Source organism: Ailuropoda melanoleuca, chromosome 5 (assembly GCF_002007445.2).
Source record: "Ailuropoda melanoleuca isolate Jingjing chromosome 5, ASM200744v2, whole genome shotgun sequence".
Classification (NCBI taxonomy): domain Eukaryota; kingdom Metazoa; phylum Chordata; class Mammalia; order Carnivora; family Ursidae; genus Ailuropoda; species Ailuropoda melanoleuca.
In genome coordinates, this window is record NC_048222.1 from 126374563 (window position 1) to 126396320 (window position 21758).

Genomic DNA, 21758 nt, shown 5'->3' on the forward strand with positions numbered 1-21758 from the left:
GAATCCAGATATAGGGAGCAGAAAATAGTAACTTTGTTTTTATATAAAATCTGATGATAATATTCCCTCAGCGGGAACCTTTTGATCAGAGATTAAGATGAATTTGTTATTTTTTATAGATGTCTAAATAATACCATTTGTGAAATACTTTGAGAAATATTCAGTGTGACCGAGTTGGCAATTTTAAACAAACAAGGTTACCCTTGTACAGTCTTATCATTACCCTTGAAATTCAGAAAGAATAGGAACCATGTTCTATATTTTAGGTCAAGGTACAGGAAATTACACTGATAAAAGTATTCAAAACTAAAACAATGGGAAAATGTAGCTTGACACTTTTTACCCAACACAAACACAATTAAAGAAAAAAAAATGCATGAAAAGTAAGTAGAAGTCAATGGTTAATGTGTGTCTGTGCATATGTGTGTGTGGAATATTCCAGCAGGTTTTCACAAAGAAAGTTTCTTATTTGCTATTATTCAGTTCCCAATAATTGAAGGTATGAGGATAAATAAAATTTAGTCCAGAGGAGCACACAATCCTATGAAACAATGGTCTCTCTCTAATGCATAATAAATAAATCACAAAGAAACATGGCAGAAAATTCTTCACTACACATAAGTCAGGACCAGTCACAAGGATAAATAATATATTCATATCAAGGGAGCAGATAAACTAATTAAGGTTATAATAGAGAAATCATTTCCCAAAATAGAGAGTAAGCTCTATTGTATACAGAGTCTAATTGAGCTGAGCTGGGCTGACGCACATGAAACGGTGAGCAATGTTCTTAGGCCAAGACTGGTTATATACTAAATATGCCACTAATTTTGGTTATTCTTATTAATATTATTAGCAGCAATAGTAGTACTAGTATTACAGATACTGCTATTTTTTATATATTCCTGTGACCAGTATCAACTAAAAGGGAAAAACTTCAAAATGCACTTAATGAATTCTGAAGAAAGTATTTCCAATTTTCTGAATTGAAACATACATAAAATGCTGTGCTTTTTGCCTCTCCTATCTTTCTCAGGGACACTTGCAGACAATCCTGAAAGGAAACTGAGTATAGAAGAGAATGTTGCAATAGGATGGTATTCCGAAATTACTTCAATCATTCATCCAAGTCAGTAAGAATCAGGAAATTCTAAATTAAGGTTGATATGCTTATGCCACTAGGCATATCCTCAGGCTAGAAACCTATTTCCTCTTTGAAGTTCTGTCCCTTGTTTTCTCAAGCGATAGGACATTCAACTCATCCAATAAAAGGGGAAACAAGGTATTAACTTTCCAAACAGTTCAGTTAAAGACTGATAATCTGCACAATGTTATCTCTAGCGCTGTATTATCCGATATGTGTATTTACAAACACACCTTAGAAGAAAGGCCAGGAGAGTTATATTTTATTTCATTTCATTTTTTTGAGAGATATATTTTAAAAGAAAGTTTGTCAAATGCTTTTGCAATAAATAAAATCAAACACACGTGAAGGGTAGATTTAAGGAAAAATCTCAACTTGATTATATAGCATAAATTAAAGAGATCTGAGACTGTCCTTTGAATCAAAGCATGAAAGCTTGCTAGGATATTATTAGAACTTTTCAGTCAGCAATATAAAATTGATTATGCATTCTTAAGTATTTTTTAAGATGTTGGTTTTCCTTTTGCTTCCAAATTTTATCCTTTTTATGTTAAAATAATATATGCAAACAAATATTTTTATTAATCTGACAAAAGCTAGTAAAAAAGCTGTTTTATGACCTCTACATTATTAAGCTGTGGTACTGTAAAAAAGGAAGATAAAGTTTATAAAATGATAACAGTGCATGCTATGTAACTATTATAAATAAGAATTTAACTGATAAAGCACTTAATTTCAATCGTCTATAGTTAAATCATAAATCTGTCCCTCTATGTGACAACTGAACACAGTAAATAAATATAATATAAATCTGAGGACATTTTTAATAAGTTTTTAAGTGTATAAAATAAAGTACATACCATCATCAGCATCGGTAACATTAAACACAAGAACAGTAGATCCTAGAGGTAGATTCTCCATTAAAGATGTGCTGTATGAACTTAAGCTAAAAATAGGTGGGTTATCATTTACATCTAGGACATTAAAGTAAACCCTAACGGTAGTAAATTGTCCCCCACCATCTTCAGCTCGAACAGTGAGGATATAATATTGCTGTGCTTCGTAATCTAATACTCGAGTCAAATTAAAGACTCCAGTAACTGGATTCAGGAAAAATATGCCATCTTCATCATCTTCATTCACAATATATGTTATTTCTCCATTCACACCAGAGTCATCATCTGTGGCTAAAATAGCTGCTACCAAAGAACCTATCAAAAAATAAATTAATAGTCTAAAATTAATGGGATAAGGATACTACTAAGAGAATATATACAGACACCAAAAAATTTTATTTGTACGGTAAAATATTTTAACTAGAGAATCACTATGAAAATATAGTGAACACGACATTCTGCAGATTTCTATATTAACACTGACACCAACCTTCCCAAATATTAGCAAAACATATAGCATATTAAATACTCAGTAAATTTTATGTTGCAGTGTAAATTTTGTGGAGAAATAATACTTCTGACACTATTTTTCTGCCTGACGCTACTAATTGACGAACATATTGGTGATTGCAGTGAAAATATTTTGGGGCCCATTGCTAGTATCAGGAACTGGGGGTCCCCAGCAATAACGCAGACTTATGCTCAGGGGACATCACTCGATAGCTCATGTGGTCATTGTTAAAATTAAGGCAGAAATAAATGTGATGATAATTTCATGAAGGACTCGCACAACTCATGGTGGGGAGTGAAGGGGAAAGCTGCAGTGAGAAGTAGTCTATAAATATTTAATTTCTTTGTCAAATGAGTTTCCGTAACATATGCCTTATTACGCAAAATCATTCCAAATGTAATTCGGAATAAAATTTCAATTTTAGATAAGAATTTCCAATAATGGAAATGAAGCATACACACAGCAGAAATATGGATCGTTAGTACTCAAACTCAACAATCACAACATAATATGTTCAAAGAGGCAAGCTGACAATTCAGGATTGAGATTCTACTAACACTTACTGAGTGCATGCTAATTCCTAAGCCCCATGTTAGCTACAGTATATATGATGCAGTCTCTAAATAATGATATATTCTCTAAATTAACCTTTATCCTAATTCTAACAGGAATTATTGTTTCCATTTTACAGAAGGTAAAATTGAAGCTAAGAGTAATGAATTAACTTGTCCCAGGCCACACAGGTTCTAAGTGTTAGAGCTAGTATTTACAGATTTTCATGAGCTTTTCTTTCTGCTTTGTCTACATAGCACTATAATCATATTAGACATTTAAAAATATCCATTTATTTTAATTTTCATAACCAATTAAAATATTTTAAAAATAACGATGCACTCCTGTCCTGCAAATGCATTTCTGAAGTACATTGATTGAGAATGGATGCAGAGATAGCAAAGTACAACATGTTATATGACCAGTTTTTTAGAAGTCAGCATTTAGAAATGATATTAACACATAAAATTTTAAATGGGCTGTAAAATACCACAGAGTAAAAAGTGGAAAAACAGTATCAAAACTGTTGTTGCCAGAAAAATTAACAACTCATCACAAATACTTTCAGAAACAGAAATATTTGTAATTGGTAATCAGATGAATTGCTAACCTCATTTGCTCTCAAAAGTCTAGCAATTTGTTTGGGAACCATATCAACGATGGTTAATTAACAGACTAAAATGCCTAGCACATATATTTTTATACCTAGTAGCATATGGTAAAAACTAGTCACTAATTAAGAGCAGACAAAACATGGTCCATAATTGTAGTCAAAAGTGATCTTTGCAAAACATACTTAAGGGTGTGCCACCTACCTGGGGTTGTGTCTTCTGGAATGTCAAAAGAGTACACAGGTCTGGAGAACTTGGGTATGTGGTCATTCACATCACTGACAGTGATATTAATTCTCATATCTGAGGACTGAAGACCATCATCTGCCCGAACCAGCAAAGAATATTTGGAACGGCGTTCCCTGTCCAACCGCTTGGTCGCTATCAGATCTCCAGATTCAGGGTCAATGCGGAAACTGTCATCAGCTCCACTAATGATAGTGTACGTGACCAGAGCATTTGCACCCTGAGAAAAAGACCCGTATCTGAATTGTTAGAAGTAGAACAGTTAAGGGCACCATTCCTTATGTTGAGTATGTATTTGACAAAATGAGGCTTTGGGCTTTACTTTGTAAGATATTAAAAGATTTCAAAAGATAACAAACCAAAGTAGTATATTACATCGTCTTTCACCACTCATCCATTAAATAACATGGAAAATCTCAGCTGTCAGTATTAGCTATATATTTTTTTAACTCATAAAATATACACATAGAAAGGAGTCAAGCTGTTGCTACAGAAAATACAAATGACACTACCACTATCAACCACATAACCAGATTTGCTAACGGATGGCTCTGTGCCAGGCACTGTGACAGCGTTATGTATGCCTCCTCTCACTTCACTTCACGACTTCCTGAGTGCCATCTCACAAATGAAGACACTGGGTTCCGAGATGCTGGTTAACTTACACATAGTCACACTGCAAGTGTGATTTCAAACCCAAGTCTGCCTGACTCTGAGCTCATGGTCCTTCTGATTCAGCAGGAGAAGGTCATTAAATGAGGCAAGTGCTAAATGGAGGAGGCTTGCAACAAGCACCGTAAGAACTAAGAAGAGAAATGGATTGTTTTGAGTTGATTTCTTTAGGGAAGATAATAGAGTGTATATGGAGCCGAATTGGGGTTTGTAGAATTTTTTTTTTTTTAAGCAAAGACTAAGGAAACATTTTAGATTAAGCAAAATGCAGAGGGAAAGAGAATGGTTTGTCTGGCTTACTCACTGTTAAACAGTTTGTTAGAGTGGACAGTTTAAATGAAGACTAGAAGAAGAAGGTCAATCTAAAATGATAGGTTATGGGTATATTTTGAGATTCTCAAATGCAACACAAACTGCCTTGAATTTTATGGCCGAGAAAATACTAATCTTGTTTTAATTAGAAGCAGTCTCTCAAGGATCTTGATAATGTAGGAGAGGAACTAGAGTGGGGAGAGGCCAGAGAAGGTAGAGGGAGTAGAGTTTGGCCCCAAGAGGCTGGGGCTTCAGTTCCTCCAGGTGAAACTTTCTACAATCTGTATTCTTTGTACGTTCCAAGTCCATATTCTGTTAAATGAAAGCAGCGGTGATTCCTTGTTCTCTTAGATCTTTGAGCTGTGGCCCTCAAAATTTTGAAGTCTAAAATAGAAAGTTGGCAGAGGACACAGAAAGGTTGAGAAAAACAGAACATTCTTTAAGTGTTTACTAAGCCCCCAATGCTGTCTAAGCATATCACTTCATGGGCACTAATTGAGGTTAAAGTTTTAAGAAAGAGTAGATCTTAGCAAAGTCAAAAAAAAAAAAAAGAAATTTAGAAGAATTAAAAGTAAAGAACCCATCTGGATTTGATAATGAGGAATGCTAACCTCATAGCATTTTAAAATACATTACATATTTTTTTATTTTAAAATATATTTGATAACGTAATATTTTAAAATATATTATACATTAAATATAAACCTGACAGTCCAATGTTGAAATTACAAGCAGTTTGATTTGGATATTCTTAATTATGTATATTATAATTAAAATATTGAGTTAAATGTTATACACTGCACTCGTTGATATCTGGTGCTTTTGGGGTTGAATCTCTGTTCTACCACTTGTTAATTGTGTGTCCTTGGGCCTTATACTTAGCCTCTATGAGCTGATGTTTCTTTATCAGGCAATCAGGACTATAACATTATCTACCACATAGGGCTGTTGTAGAGATTAAATGAGTTCATACATGTAAAAAACCTAGAATGATCCTTCAGAAAGTATATGACAATGTTAGCTGTTATTTTTATTCTGTTTTTATGTAATGGGTTAAGAGCATTTGATGATAGATGCCTGTAAATGAATACGTTAAATCAAAATACAGCTGAGTTGCTATATATCCCAGGAAAAATATGTTTTCTGATTTCCTATTGTATGTAATTGTTGCGTTTTGACACTGAGGTATAATTAGTGTTGGAATTGTTGACTTCAAAAAATTACCTTTTGACTTAAATATACTTACACAAAATAAGTATAATTTTTACAATTATTAACCTCTAGAAATTTATTTATCAAAATAACCAGGCTAAGAACTGTCAAGAAAGATATTGGGAAGAACATAAATTTAGGATGTATAGGACTATATGGCTGGCATGCCAAGAGATTTGGTACCTTCAGTTTCCATCCTTTTCCTTCATAGATTAGATATGTTTTAATCTTCATGGTCAAACACATAAGGGTATGATTTCTAACAGTCAAAGGCAAAAATACTCTTTCGAAATATATGTGTAGTGGCATTTGCTATATTTTTGTACTGCATTCTCTGAGCCAACCTTAAAATTTAGTAAAGTGAACGCCTCAAAGCACCTTTTAATTTAGTAATGGAATAGCTGAGTTTAACACAATACCACATGTATCTTGTATATTCAGGTGTACATGGGGTAGCTAACATATTTATTGTAATGGTATAGTTTCACAAAAACATTCAATAAGAATTTTAGACTTCTAGTCTGACCACATTCTGTACTATTTATTCTGTTTAACTAAGAGTACCATTATTCTAGTAAAACAGTCCAGATATGAAAACAGCTACATTCAATTTTGACCTATTAAAATGGTGAGTATTTGGAAATTAGGGGAAGGCAAAAAAACAAAAACATATTTAAAGCTATTACACAAATGGTTTGAAATTTAGAGGTGTCCTGTCTACAAAATAACTGTCATGATTAATTCTCCTAAAGTTATGATAATTCTTCTGAACAGAAGCAAAGGCATCAAATTATGCTGATAAAACAATCTTTTCATATTTAAAATCAGCTGATGCAGTGAATTAATAGTTCTAGTGAATGTCTGAAAATGTCTGGCCAAGAGTAATGATTTAATTAGGTCTTTTGAAAAGTCTATTTATTTAATATCCAAAATATGCAGTATCAGCAATTCCAGGAGAAACAAATATCGTATTTCAGCTGCAGTGGAAATAATGCTGGTTAAAAATATTCTACTCTCCTGAGGAACCACAGAGACAAAAGCACGTGGAAGGAATTCTAAAAGTAAATAACTATAAATTGCAAATGCATTTTATAACCTTAAGTAGTATTTTCAAAAACAAGTATGGTACCATGAAACAAAGCTTGAGTATCCTGGCCCATTACAAGCATAATAATTCTGTTTATAAAAGGAAACAAGAGACTGACAAAGTCATGTGCTTCTGAAAGTTGCATATCTTGATCCAACATATGTTTCAAATGATATTTAAATTAAGTTCAACATGTACATGTTGCTTCCTAAAACTGATTCCTTTGCCCAGGCATTATTCTCCAGTGCCTTACTAGAATTTCTCTAACATACTAATATTTTTATGTTGATTTAGTAATTAAGGAGAAATGTATAAATACTAAAGAATGTATTGATGAATAATTTGCTAATGACCTACATATTTATTAGTGTTTTAAATAATTATATTAGTCTTTTAAAACCAGTCCACTGGATAGTTGTGGAAAAATATAATGCTGACTACAAAGTAAAAGAAAACCCTTGCATTCAATATTGAGTCTTATTCAAACTAGATGAGGAAAGAAAAGAGCCATGACTTGGTAAGAGAGAAAACATTTCCAATGCATATATTTTTTTTCAAATTCAAATAAGAGGGACACCAGGGTGGTTCAGTCCATTAAGAATTTGCCTCTTGATTTCAGCTCAGGTCATGATCTCAGGGTTGTAAGATCAAGCCCCACATTGGTTCTGGCCTGGGCATAGAGCTTGCTTGAGATTCTCTCCCTCCCCTTCTGCCCCTCTCCCACTTCTCTCTCTTAAAAAAAAAAAATCAACTAAGAGGTAAAAAGCTGAGGAAAGGGTAGTAAATAGGATGACGATTTATCTAAAAGGATTGAGATTAATTCATTGCAAGCTACTCAAAAAAGGAAAGAGCTAATGATTCTGAATGCCACAGAAAGCTGAGGTATCCATTCCATTGGGCATAGGCCCAAAGAAATGTTGATTCTTCATGTCATGAGTTGAAATAGTGATCATTTAAAAGCTACTAAAATTTTTAAGAAAAAATGTATTCATTTTCAAGAGAAAATGTCAGAAGGACAGTAACCTCATGGGCTTAATCTTTAAAAAATAATAGTTCAAAAGCAGTTTTACAAAAATGTCTTCCTTTCTTTTAAAGTTGTAGGTAAACCTACTTTCTCCTTCCCATCTTCTCCTGCCTTTCCCTCCCCCCACCAACAGATCTGATCACAAGGTATTTGGTGCTTTTTATACCTTCAGGCAGTCACACTTGGCACAAATTGTCAGCATCCCTACCTCCCCCTGAATTTCAAACAACCCTCCCTCCATTTCCCCAGTCTATTTCCTCTGTAGGACCTAACACTTCACTGTCCCTTTAACTCCACACCTTGTCTCACCCCAAATGCACTTCTTGCATATCCTAGATATCATGATCTTACATTTCAGTACTTTTCTATACTAGGACGTCTAAGTGATAACACCTGCATGGTTACTTATGCTTTTAAATTTAAAAAATGAATTTAGTGATTCAACAGTTCTATACAACACTCATTGCTCATCACAAGTGCCCTCCTTAATCTCCATCACCTATTTCACCCATCCCATTTACCCCCTCCCCTCTGGTAACCATCAGTTTGTTCTCTATAGTTAAGAGTTATTTCTTGGTTTTCCTTTCTCTTTCTTTCCCCTATGATTATTTGTTTTACTTCTTAAATTCCACATATGAGTGAAGTCATATAGTACTTGTCTTTTTCTGACTGAGTTATTTCACTTAGCATAATACTATCTAGCTCTATCCATGTCATTACAAATGGCAAGACTTCGTTTTTTATGGCTGAGTAATATTCCATTATATATATAATGGAATAACTTGGTCAGTACTAGTGAGATAATCACTCAATAGACCCTTTCTGTTCCCCTGAGGAAGGTGACCTTACCTTAAAAATACATTTTGCTAATAATTTCATTTTCCTGCCCCCTTTTAGCCTGTAAAAACCTTTTCTTTTCTACAGATTGGCAGAGCTCCTTTCTATTGCTAGATGGGGTGCTGCCTGATTCATTAATTGTTGAATAAAGCCAATTTGTAAATTTACTCTGTTGAATTTGTGTTGTTTACAGATTTGATGGCAGTGGCAAGACTTCAAATAGCTTCAGGGACAAGAAATACAGGTGCAAGACCCTGGGAACTCCTTCGAGTTCACTGTCTTTCTAGCTATTTCTGAGGATGGTGGGGAAATTACTCTTGGTTTTGAGCCAACCTAATTGGCTTTCCATTCCAAGACTTAGTGAGTCAGCTTGAGCTAGGCATATGCTTCCATCCAAAGCCTCAGTCCTTAGCTCTTGGTTTAGTCTGCAATCCCCCAGTAGACTGGAATCCCTTTCCCCACCTACAATCTGTAGTGCCCACTTACTGGAATTTGCTGGTTTAATCCTTTCCCCAGTTCCAGTCCACAGTCCCCATTTGCTAGAGTCTGTTGCTTTAAATCTACACTGAGAAATGCTGGTGGTACATACAGCCTTCTCTTGGCCAGTCTGCAATAACATCTTCTGGTTGCTGCTGGCATGTTAAGAGGCACATGTTTGTCTTGTTTTATGTAGATAAAGGCTATTGCTAACAGGGATCTCAGAGGCCAAAAAGCTGCAAAAATTGATGGCCATTGGTCAAGCACTTAAAAGCTATTGTGATGCTTACCACCTAAATCAAAGAGTCTTGTAATAGAATAAGTTGGTCATGGAATGAGTGAAATTGACACTAGGTCACCTGCCAATCTCAAGCAAATTTCCATGGACTGAGGTACCCTGTGAAACACTGTACAATCACCAACCCAGAGGCACATCCCTTTTAGGCATTAGTTTGGTTCTGAGAGACCCAAAGGCTTAGCTGAAAAAAGTAATTATAATAAAAATAGGACGTTTAAAATCTAAAGAATTTCTGCTACCTTCCTACACACCTGGTTATTTTATGACTAAGAATTATGGTCCTGGAAGAAATAAATATTTACAAAAATAGTAAAATCTTTCTAAGCTTGTTTTGTGTCCTGAGAACTTGGTTTGGTATCTGTCAGGTTGGGAGCCCCAAAATATGACTAGGCAGATAAGTGAGTCACACCCAATTAGCAGCTAGATATGGCTGGACAGAAAATGTGGGTTAAACCCCATTTGTGGCTAGCATCCTACCAAACTGCTGCCAGCCCTCAACATAATTATAACCTAGAATTACAGTGGCCATTATGAGGAACGTTCCAATTAGGTAAGATCATTTAAGAAGTGCATTTAAAAGCAAGGACTCCCAAATCAAAGAAACAGAATGGAATACCTATTTTAATTGGCATTCAAAAACCTCTGAAAGTCTTCAAAATTCCAAAATAGCTTCATTAAAAGATTTGTTGCAAAAGGCTAATGAAAAATTCAAGGTATAAAGGGTATCTAAAAACAAACAAACAAAAAAACATAAGGCTGATGTGATTCTTACTGCTTCCCTCTATCCTCTATTTGAGTACTCATTCTAGTAATCCTCTGTCTGAATTCCCTTTATATGGCCAAGCAAAAAGTCTGCCAAGTTAATGACCTTACAGACACCACACAGCTACTCTTGAAGGAGGGCCCATTGCTAATGGGGATCTCCCAAAGTTGATGGGACTCTGAGGGATTTTCTGGTAAACTGCTGTTATTCTCTTAAACAGCCAAGGGAAAACTAAAGTTAAAAATAATGAAAAACCTAGCCAAATTCTGGTAAATACAAGAGCTACAGATGAGATCCTGAAAAACTGGTGGAAGCCAACTAAGAGTGAGAATTCTTGCCAGAATCAGCTCTCCCAGATCTCTGTCTGCTGTGCCCAGTAGAAGGAGGAAAACAAAATATCTTATGCATCCTCTTTGGGGACACCTCTTCAGTCCAAAGGGTTATTCAATACTGCCAGAAATATTTACTGTTTGTCCCAGCTAAAACGATAAAGTAGCTCTGTGGTCAGAAATTGGCTAAATTGCAGAGCCAAAATAATTTTTTAAGGTTTTCTCCCTTAAGCTAAAATAAAACTATGAATCCAGAAGGAAAGAAAAACCTTCTAAAGCCCTTGTAGAAGGATTTATGGGTGAATCAACCTATGATGTCATTTAAGTTGCAACCCAATTCTTTGAGGAATTGAGAGCAACTGTCCTTATCTTACAAATCTTTGCAAAACTAAAAATCCAGCTCTAGAGGCAGTTGAAAATTCACTTACTCTTTTTTAGCAACCCCAAAGATTGATAAATCTATTTATCTTAAAAAGCTTATAATTTGCATTCTTCACTGTGCTTTTGAGATGTATGTGTTAATGTATGAACTTTGGGGAGGTAATCCTTATCAGAAAAAAAAAAAAAAGGCAGGGGAAGAAGGTGATTTAGAATTTGAGCTAATGGGAAATCTTAAGTATATAGAAGCTATAATGTCTCTCTTCTTCTTAAGATTTTTATGTATGTATGTATTTTAGAGAGAGAGCGAGGCAGGGGAGACAGGGGGTACAGGGGAGAGCAAGGGGGAAAGAATCTCAAGCAGACTCCACACTGAGCATGGAGCCTGACACAGGGCTTGATCTCACAACCCTGATCATGACCTGAGCCAAAACCAAGAGTCAGTCGCTAAACCGGCTGAGCCACCCAGGTGTCCCAATGTCTCTCTTTCTCTATGTTTATGTGAGTGTGTGTGTATGTGTGTGTGTGTGTATATATATAGTATATAACATATATTAAAATTAAGTTTAGTAATACCATCTGGTGGGTAGAGAATTCTACACCTCTACCTCCAGATGGTATTACTAAAATTAATCTGTGAAGGAGCTATATTTAATTGGCTTAAACAAATATGAGCTTATATAAATTTAATATTCATAAAAATTCTCAAATATATAATGCAAACTAACCCAAATGCTTTCTGGGTTCATGTAATCTGGGTAAATTTTCAATATTAAAGCTAATTCAAGTTTGTTGCTTTAATTAAAATACACATGTCCTTAGAGTTTTCAACATTGAATATAATGCAGTCATACAACTTTTATTTTACCTGGATTTATTAATCAAATAAGTTTATGTTATCTCTGTTATAAAATTTGTCAGCAATAAAAATAACTTGTCATGATGAAATTTTCATAAGTAATCTAAATATAATTGTTAATAATAAGTAAATAAAATAGATATAAGTAGTATAAAAAGTTTCAGGTAAACTTTTTAGTTTCCCCAAATCTTTTTGGTAACCTGAAACCTTAAAGTTTTGCTAGGTTAAATTAAGTGATGAGTCTAGTTATATCTATTGAATATCGAGATCATTTCAAAATAAAATAAAATACTGAAACATGTTATTGAACACAGCTTATCCACTTTTAGCTTCCTTTTACAGAGAAACTAAAGATAGGTCCATTAGTAAACATGTTTAATGCTATGTTGAGAAATTTTCTAAAGGAAAGTACATGTTTCTAGAAATTATAAAAAAGTTTTTATAAGTCTGCCAATCCACAGAATGCTAACATAAAAGACAGTTCATAATTGCTTACTTCTTAGTTTTTGTTAGAAATTAAAGGCTTTTAAGGGCGAAAAATTCTAATATATGTAACTAAACCCACTAAAAATAATGAGGGAAAGGAATTTTATGTGTGATCAACCCTGGCTAAGATTGGAATGAATTTAATTAAGCAAATGAGTTCTAATATCAAAAGTAACCTGGTGCAAAATCAGAATTTGATTTTCTGTCTGTTAAAAGGACAAAATTTTCTTGGTCCATTGATCTGTTCTTGTTGGAAATTATAAAAGGATTTCCTTACCTTTCAAAGTAATATACCTAAAAAAAAAAGAATTCTGTGTTTCATCAAAATAATTTCCTGTGTTGTTTTTATTAAGTCTTTGATTACTGAAGCCTAGGACTCTCAATATTAAAAGAATTAAGTTTTGCTCAGAACCATGAGGACTTCTATATTTGCCTATGAAGTCTTTAATTGTCACTTTGGTTAAATAGATAACTGAACTGTTTCATAGTGACCTATGGTCTTAAACACCCATGGTGACCTATGATCTTAAAGCTTTTTGATATTTTCTGACAACCTTCCTAAAAATCAAATTCTATGAAGATTTTTTGACTTGAATTAACTTTGGGATTTTCGAGAGGGTCCCTGAACTATCTTAAAAGATTTTGTCTCTCTCCTTATAAAAAGATATTAAGTCATTAAGAGTAATTAAGTTTATTTGATATGTTAAATTATGTGGGACACATTGTCAAATAAGAAATAATACCAAGGCATTTTTTATGTTGCATAGGTATATTATAAGTGTCCAAGAAATAATGTAAAATTCCTGGAAATCTAATGTCTTGGCACAATGATTTCAATCATAATCCCAGTTATTATCTTAAAATGATATGCAACATTTTACACATTTCCTTGTGAATTGTAGTGAACTCTCATCAGAGTTTTAATAATGGATATTTTTAAGTCTTTTGTCATTTACAGACAGTTGTGTCATTCTTATACTTTGGCAAAAGTGCTTCATCTTCAAGAAGACTCATGGAAAGTATTCCAAAATGCAGGTTTCTGATAACTTTAAAATAAAAACAGAATGAAACTGAATGGAGTAAGAATTTCCAGAGCTAATGAAAAAACTGGATTCAAGTAGAACAAGTATTAATTATATAGGACTAAATGAACTAAGGAGGATGATTATAATTCTGTATGACTTTTGTTTAAAACATTGCTGGCTTTTAATTTTTTGTTTTAACAGATGTAAGAAACTTTTTTTCTACTTTTTTCTTTTCTTTTTTTTTTTTTTTGCTATGACCTATAGAAGATTGATAAAGTATACCTCTGTAAACAAAGATAAAGCATTTGCTTTTTCTCTCTACCTAATCCTTCCAGAATTCAGAAATTATTTTTTCTGGCAATGTAGTTATTTGCTTGCACAAATTCAATGAGAATCCATTCTCCTTTAATAGGAAACAATTGGAAATATTGGTTATATTACCAAGGCTTGACTGGAATGTCATATTTGAGAGAGATATGTGTAGATTGACATGTGATCAAACAGTTTTAAGGAACTAAGGGTGAACCCCTTAGAAAAATTGGCTTGGGACCTTGCTTCTAAGGATTCAGCAAAGTTCTTAAAAATCTTATATATTCAGTCACTATTTTTGTGCACTTATGTAAATAATCATAAATAATGACTTTTATAAATAATGCAAACAAATTAGTTTTACTACAATTATCTTTTTAAAATGGGAGTACTTGTAGAAAGAAAAATTATGTTTGCATCTTTCTAGATATTAGATTCTAAACCTGTTAATTGTCCTTAAGGTTTTGTTACATAACTATAAATTGAACTAGATCCTGAATTCTAGCTTTCTCAAATATCTGGCTACAACTCACCAAAGTAACACTTCCAATTTTCTCTCATCCTTCTGATTTGGAATTGCTAAGAATAAAGACTTCACTTCAATCTACTTAGAAAGGAGTGTACCAGGTCCTTCTCACTACTCAGAAGGCAGCCAAATTCCAGGTACTTGTGGATAAACATCTCACAGTTATAGAAAACTCCACTTGACATACATTCTTGTACAAACGCTGGAAACCTCCAAGTCAAATTGACTAGAATAGTGAATTGCTGATCAAAGGAAAACTACCTCTTGTTAGTCTCTATCTTAGCCTATACCACATTTCAACAACTAGCATTCTTTGGGAAAGAGCATACAATGCTTAACCTTAATTATTGGATTCTAAAAGTGGTCAACTTATAGTAGAAATTTGATACATCACTGGAATATTAGGTTTCAAAACAAATTCAGGCTTTGAGTTACCTCATCAGCATCCATCGCTGTCAGTTGCATAATCTTAGAGCCATCTCCAATATTCTCCTCCACAGTAAGATCCAGCATGTCTGTTGGAAATACTGGTGGATTGTCATTGATATCCTGAAGTGTTATTTCAACCTACAAGGAGAGAAAGAAACAACACATGAATGTCCCACATGCCTGCAAGGTACCAGTTAAAATGTGTACCAGGAGCCCATGGGCTAGCTAGGCCTTCCAAAAAGAATCAGAACCTTTATATAACATCCAAATAACAGAAAATATCCTAAAGAAAACTGTGAAATCTTTATAAAAAATAAAAAACTAGTAAAATCATTTGACTTGTTGATAGTAACAGATTTTAAAGTGTCAGCTTAGAGTTTATACAAGAAAAGGCCCACTGATCAACTGTTGATTTAATCCTCAGATTTGTGCACCACTGAAGAACTGCCCAGACTTAGGACTGTCTACCATTCAACCATTAAATGTCACCCAATACACAAATGAGTTGGTGTAGAATTTCTTCCTGAAATGTTTACATATTAGCAATGTCTGGGAGAAATAAAGAAGTTCACATTTCATTTTAAGAAACTCTCAGCATTTTCCCCTTTAAAATCAACTCCAACCCTTGGGGGAAAATACATGCATCTTCTTTTCTTTCTATTTCCCTTCCTATCAGCACTTCTTAATGTGACTAAAGCTAAACAATCCTTCTTTTCAAATGTACTGTTTATATAGATTGCAAATATTAACAGCTTTGTTTGAAAGATCCTAGTCAGAGTTATTTGTTTGTTTCCCTGCCTAAGAAAAATTGTTTAGAAGGAAGGGTTTGTGAAGTCTAAATAAGAACTTTAAACCATGTGTTTTCTCTTTTGAGCTAGGTGCTAAAAGCTGTATATCTGATAAGAAAAGGGAAGACAGCTGCTAATAAAACTGCAAGTTTCCCCAGTTGGGTCACAAAATTAAGTCATGGAGAAAAATCCATCCAGCCATTTAGCTAGGATATAACCAAGACATTTTTCTCATGGGATGAAATGTCATATTTTATAGTTAAACTATAAAAAACTCCATCAGATCTAAGAGCAATGCAAACGAATATGAGGAAAGAGAGGAGAAGAGAGCAAAAGGATTCTGATTTCTTCTTTTCCAAGAGAAGGAGGAGATGGGGGAGAGGGGGAAGCAAGAGGTAGGACTGTCCTTGTTCTCTGACAGGGAATGAGTGGGAAAGATAGCAGAGCTAGACTAATAAATGGACGAGGAAATGATAGAAAGAAAAGCCCAGAAAACAATATATAAACTTAAGTACTAAAGAATTATGATACCTCTAATGCCATCTTTTATTAGGAGAGGTTTGATCACAGCAAATGGCTCAACTTAGTCTATACAGGTAGTTTCAAACAGTTGGTAATGTGCCAGCTCTAGTTTGGGCTCACATCATTCTCTATGCCACTTGTCTTAAGGAAAGGTCCACAGTATCTACGACTGCAGCCAATGTCCAACTGCCTCCTTATATGGTTGCAAATAACGTGGGTTATTTCAAAGTAGAAAAACTGAAATTCAGGTTCTGGCTCCCCGACTTATTAGCTGGGTAAACTTGAGCATTTCATTTATCTTGGCCTTAGTCTCCTCATCTTAAAATTGAGATAATACTATGTGTCTTAGAGCATTTTATGAAGACTGGACTTCGATGATGCCATCAAAATGATTAGCCCAGGGGGAAGTGTTTGATAAAAGGTTAATCTTGGTTTTTAAATTGTGAGCACAGACCTAGGAGTTCCTTAGAGCTAGGGAGAGACTTTGAGAAAATGATTTAATAAATCAGAATTCCAGGTCCTACAACCGAAAGTCAAAATTATAATTTACTGTTCATCTCTGAAACATATTGAATATATACGAAGTTTTCATGCAGGAAGACCTTTGACATACATGTACATATATGTATTTCAAAAGCCTGAAAAATATGGATTTAAGAATCAATGACCCAATGGTCATTTAAAAATATAATCACTAATGTTCTTTAGAAATTAATAATTATCTTCATATTGTATATGTCTGAATTTTCATATAGGCATTCACAGTCTTTAAAATGCAGTAAAAAAATAAATGAAGAATAAAAGATAACTGATGGAAATACCTCATAACTCAACTTTGACATTTTAGCTTAATAGATTCTTTTTTCAATTCTAAATTGTCTTTCATCTGTAATTTTATGATTTGGTCTAATTAGAAACCAATATGCCAACCTTGTGTATGCATGTCTGTGTGTGTGAGAGAGAGAGAGAAAGATATCTTATAAGTGTATTTGTGAGAGAATGTGCATATATGAGTGTGTGTGTTTGTCAAAGTGTATATGAGTGTGTGTGCATGTGTGTGTGTTTAAGAAAGAGCACTGAGAATAAGGGTAATCCATATTGGCACCAATTAAATATGACATCAAAGGTGCATCAGGAAACAGTACCATGCACTAGAAATATGCTGGGTATTCCAGAAAGGTACCTCATTATAAGTGGTGAGTGCATGAATTGAACAAGCCCCTTCTATATTTTAATAGTTATAACAAAATAGCTAATATATGTGCTAGACATAGTTTTAGGTTATATGTGTGTGTGTACATACATACACATGCATACACACACACACTTTAAAAAGTCCTCAAAAGAGCCCTAAGAGGAAAATACTACTATGTTCCCATTAGAGAACTAGTTAACAAAGGTAAAGAGGCTAGGTAATTACGGAGGGCACATATTGCATGGTGCAGTGGGTGTTATACTCAAATAATGAATCATGGAACTTTACATCAAAAACTAGGGATGTACTGTATGGTGACTAACATAATATAATAAAAAATTATTATAAAAAAAGAGGTTAGGTAATTTGCCAATAACACAGAGCTAGAAAGTCAGTTTTCTCTACTGCCATGCAAACCTGTCTCTCTCATGTGTAAGTACGTATGCTCAATAAACACAATGAATCATATTTGAAAAATATGTCACAACCAAATGTGCATATTATTTCTATCTGGAATCTGAATCACTTACATATTAACTAACTAGCCATATAATCTTGGGTCAGCCAATAAATCTCTCTCTGTCAGAATTTAAGGAAAAATAAAGACTGTTCTATTGATCCCTAGATACAGCTCTAGAAGTCTTTGATCATGTATGCTCTATGAGATCTTGGCCAACTCCATCATTTTAGAAAGAGAAAGAGTTTTCCTATTTTATTTTATTTTATTTTATTTTATTTTATTTTATTTTATTTTATTTAAAGATGTTATTTATTTATTTGAGAGAGAGGCCGAAAGAGATCATGAGCTAGGGGAGAGGCAGAAGGAGAGGAGGAACTGACTCCCCACTGAGCAAGAAGCCCAGTTCAGGGCCCCCCCATCCCAAGACGTGGGATCATGACCTGAGCTGAAGGCAGACGCTTAACCAACTGAGCCACCCAGGTGCCCCTGAGCTTTCCTATTTTATTAGAAGGAATAAATTTAGTTTAATATTAATGAGTTCAAAACTAAACATTTCTGAATGTATCTATAGTCAACCAATTATAAAAGCAGATTTAGAACATTTCATCATTGCATCTGATATCAGCAAAGGTTATTTTTTTGGATACCCCATGTCATTCATTCAATAAGTCAGCTATCCTTTTTCCTAAAATCAGTGTCGGCTTACCAATTAAAAAGTTAAGAACTTCCTATTCCTTTCCTAGGGGGCAGAAATCTGGATATTTCTCTTAATTGTCCAGTATCTCTTTTCTATTCCATGGTTCCTCCGATATCCCTAAAACGTTTTTAGCATAGCTTTTCTCAGTTCTCCCAAAAGCCTGGGGTAATGAATTATGTAGAAAAGGAGATATGAACTCCTTAGCACAGGTAGGTGTCGTCCTGCAATCCCTTCACTTCTCCTGATCCCCTGTGCCATGTTTCTACCTACCAAGAATTTCAGAACTATGGACCCTGTTTGTGATGAGGTTGTCACTAATTCCAGTATTTATTCATTCAATATTTTAGAATCTATCAAACAACAGGCATATGTTAGTCACTAAAAATATAGAGGAAAATAAGACAGATCACATCCCTTACAGGAAAGAGAGGAGTTTGATAATAGAAATATTGTTGACATCTTGTTCCCAAAAAGTTTATCTTCCACACTATGGATAATTCTTTGGACTGCCTTACATCTTGCCCTTGCCAATTACCACCCTCCTGATGACTCCAGACCCTAACATGTGTGGCTCATTCTTGGATCTGCCACTAACCTAAAAGTCTTATTCCATTACAACTCCTTTTTTGGACTAAGATTTGATAAAAATTGTTTTGAAATGTTATCATATAAAACACAGGAATCAAACATTAAAAGTTTAGAAAAGATATCTGGAAACAAGAATTAAGACTTTATAATTTTTAAAGACTTCTTTCCGTACAAACAAGACCACTTTCATAATACAGACAATGGCTATTAGCAGTTTATTTCAAAATTCCAAGATTTTAAAAGAGTCTACAATAGTGTTCCTAAGTTAAAAAAAGTTTATGTTGAAAATACATTCCATTCTCTAAAAAGACAAACCGAAAGCTATTGCACAGCTAAACTTTCAGTGCTAGCATTGCTACTTTGGTGTCGTATGTTTATCTTTACAGTTATTTAGACCTGAAATAAAATAATTGCATTTAAATATTCATTTTGCAAAAATAAAATAATCATTTTGCAAAATTAAAATAAAATAAATAAAATCACATTTTGAACTTCCTTTACAAGTGACTATATTTAAAATAAAAACAAAACAGAATTCCATAATTTAAGTCCAGGGGGCATTTTCAAGGTATCTATTCTGAAAGTTTGAAAATTTACCCTTAAAGACTAAAGAAACATTACACCATGAAGATAAGGCACTTGCATATTTTATGCCTGCCTAACAAATGTTGACCTTTGTGCTAAGATAGTTGGGGCTTCAGAAACATATGTGGTTTCACCTGCTACAATTACAAGGGCAGGTGGTAACTTCGTGGTTGACTTATTCATAACAAAACATCAGCTGCAGCTAATGGTTGAGCTATAGGTATTGTCCACTGCCACCACCTCTGTCACCATTTAAAGACCTTCAGAATAATGACTTTCTTGGCTGAGACACCTGATCCCTAGACAGTGAAACCCTGGTAAATGAATGATTATATTTAGAAACAAAAACATGACTGAGATTAAGGGGGTTAATGACCAATGAATTTAAAGACAGGCTGTCTTTTGGTAGTTTGATAAAGGTAAGAATTAAATAAAATATGGCTTTAAGTATTGTCACCAAACTTTTTTTTGGTGAAGGAAGAGTCCTTGATATTCAGCCTGCTGAACATTTAAATAGATATTTAAAAACAAAAAAAATTAAATATTAACAAACTGTGTAAATAGTTGATATGAAATGAGTACAAAGCTTTCCTGTTCATTTTTTTCCTGTAATATGCAGTCTATCATTTTATTCTGCAGTGAATCAAGAATAATATTATATCTTGGGGCTTTATTTTTAATTTTTAAGTGAATAAATCAGCATACAACTGCATAATCAATAAGTAATCATTAATTAGCAATATCAATTATCAAATCATTACATACACATAGCTATATCTATAAAACATGGCATCTCACTGATTTAAATTGATATTACAAAGATAATATGTTACAGTCAAGGTTAAGGAATTGACTAAAATATCAAGGTCCATTATGAACTGATTCCCCAATTAATAAATCAGTAATTTCATTGTGGTCAGTAGATCAACCACACTTAAAAACATATTCTTAAATTCATAACCTCTCTGCAAGCTAAATAAAGTGGTTCTTAGTGAATAAGGATGAACACATATCTAAAACATATTTGTTAATTCAAAAACTTTCTACGAACTACATAAAATGGTTCTTAATAAATAAGAATGAAAAAAATCTATTTTTTTTTCCTTTTGGAAAACTGTAGAGTTTATAGTACACTAACAGTCCAGAAATCCATTCATTTAATTGCAAGTAGATGTATTAAAATTTTAGGAGGAGTATTAAATATCATCAAATCCATCTCCTTTATTTTGCAGAGAATCAAAATTAAGGCATTGAACATAGTAATTTTTTCAGAGACCTGTGTGTAGAAAGAGCCAGAGCCAGAGTGCAAGCTGAAGATCTTAGACCAAAGCCTCTAACCTATGCATGAAGACAATGAGCCTTCAAACAAAATATGCATTTGATATCAATAAGAAAATTACTTTGAAGAAATTAAGACTTCATTGTCTACAAATACTGTTTATCTACATTTTCTTCATTTTTAGGTTTCTTCATATTTACAATAAGGGAAAAATAATCTACAATAAGGGAAGCTTTGTTTTATCAATGCCAACTGAAAACTATTAATCATTGAGCAGGAAGGTGGTGGGTATATATTACAAGTAAGGAAACTAGATAAATTCTCTGTAAATATCAATAAAGGTTACTGTTTTTAAAATGCTACAAAGAATTTGAGTCCTTTTCTTAAAAGATGCAATCATAAATATTCATTTTCAGAAATGACTAAAATCTAAATGGTTGATGAAATAGACACAAAGTACACAAAACTCTAAAACAGTAAAAGATGCATCAAGGCCCATAGTACTTGATTAGTTGTATTTTAGTGGCAAAAATACTTATATTATTGTCTTTTTATTTTTGTGGAACTGACATCCCAAAATTAACTACTCAAGTATAATTATTACCCAGACTACATAAACTATGACAGAGTATTACCCCAAAAATCATGCCTAGAGTTCACA

General features: G+C 33.6%; 1 protein-coding gene across 2 annotated transcripts in view; it reads right to left on the reverse strand.

Moving 5' to 3' along the window:
• FAT4 (FAT atypical cadherin 4) overlaps positions 1 to 21758 on the reverse strand; it is a 166375-nt gene that overhangs the window by 75963 nt on the left and 68654 nt on the right. For both annotated transcript variants that reach the window (XM_034661646.1, XM_011226348.3), the window contains 3 exons: positions 14990 to 15121; positions 3919 to 4180; positions 2005 to 2355 (listed from right to left, as the gene is read on the reverse strand). In XM_034661646.1, the coding sequence (XP_034517537.1) occupies positions 2005 to 2355; positions 3919 to 4180; positions 14990 to 15121 (745 nt within the window). The remainder of the gene's footprint in view (positions 1 to 2004; positions 2356 to 3918; positions 4181 to 14989; positions 15122 to 21758) is intronic.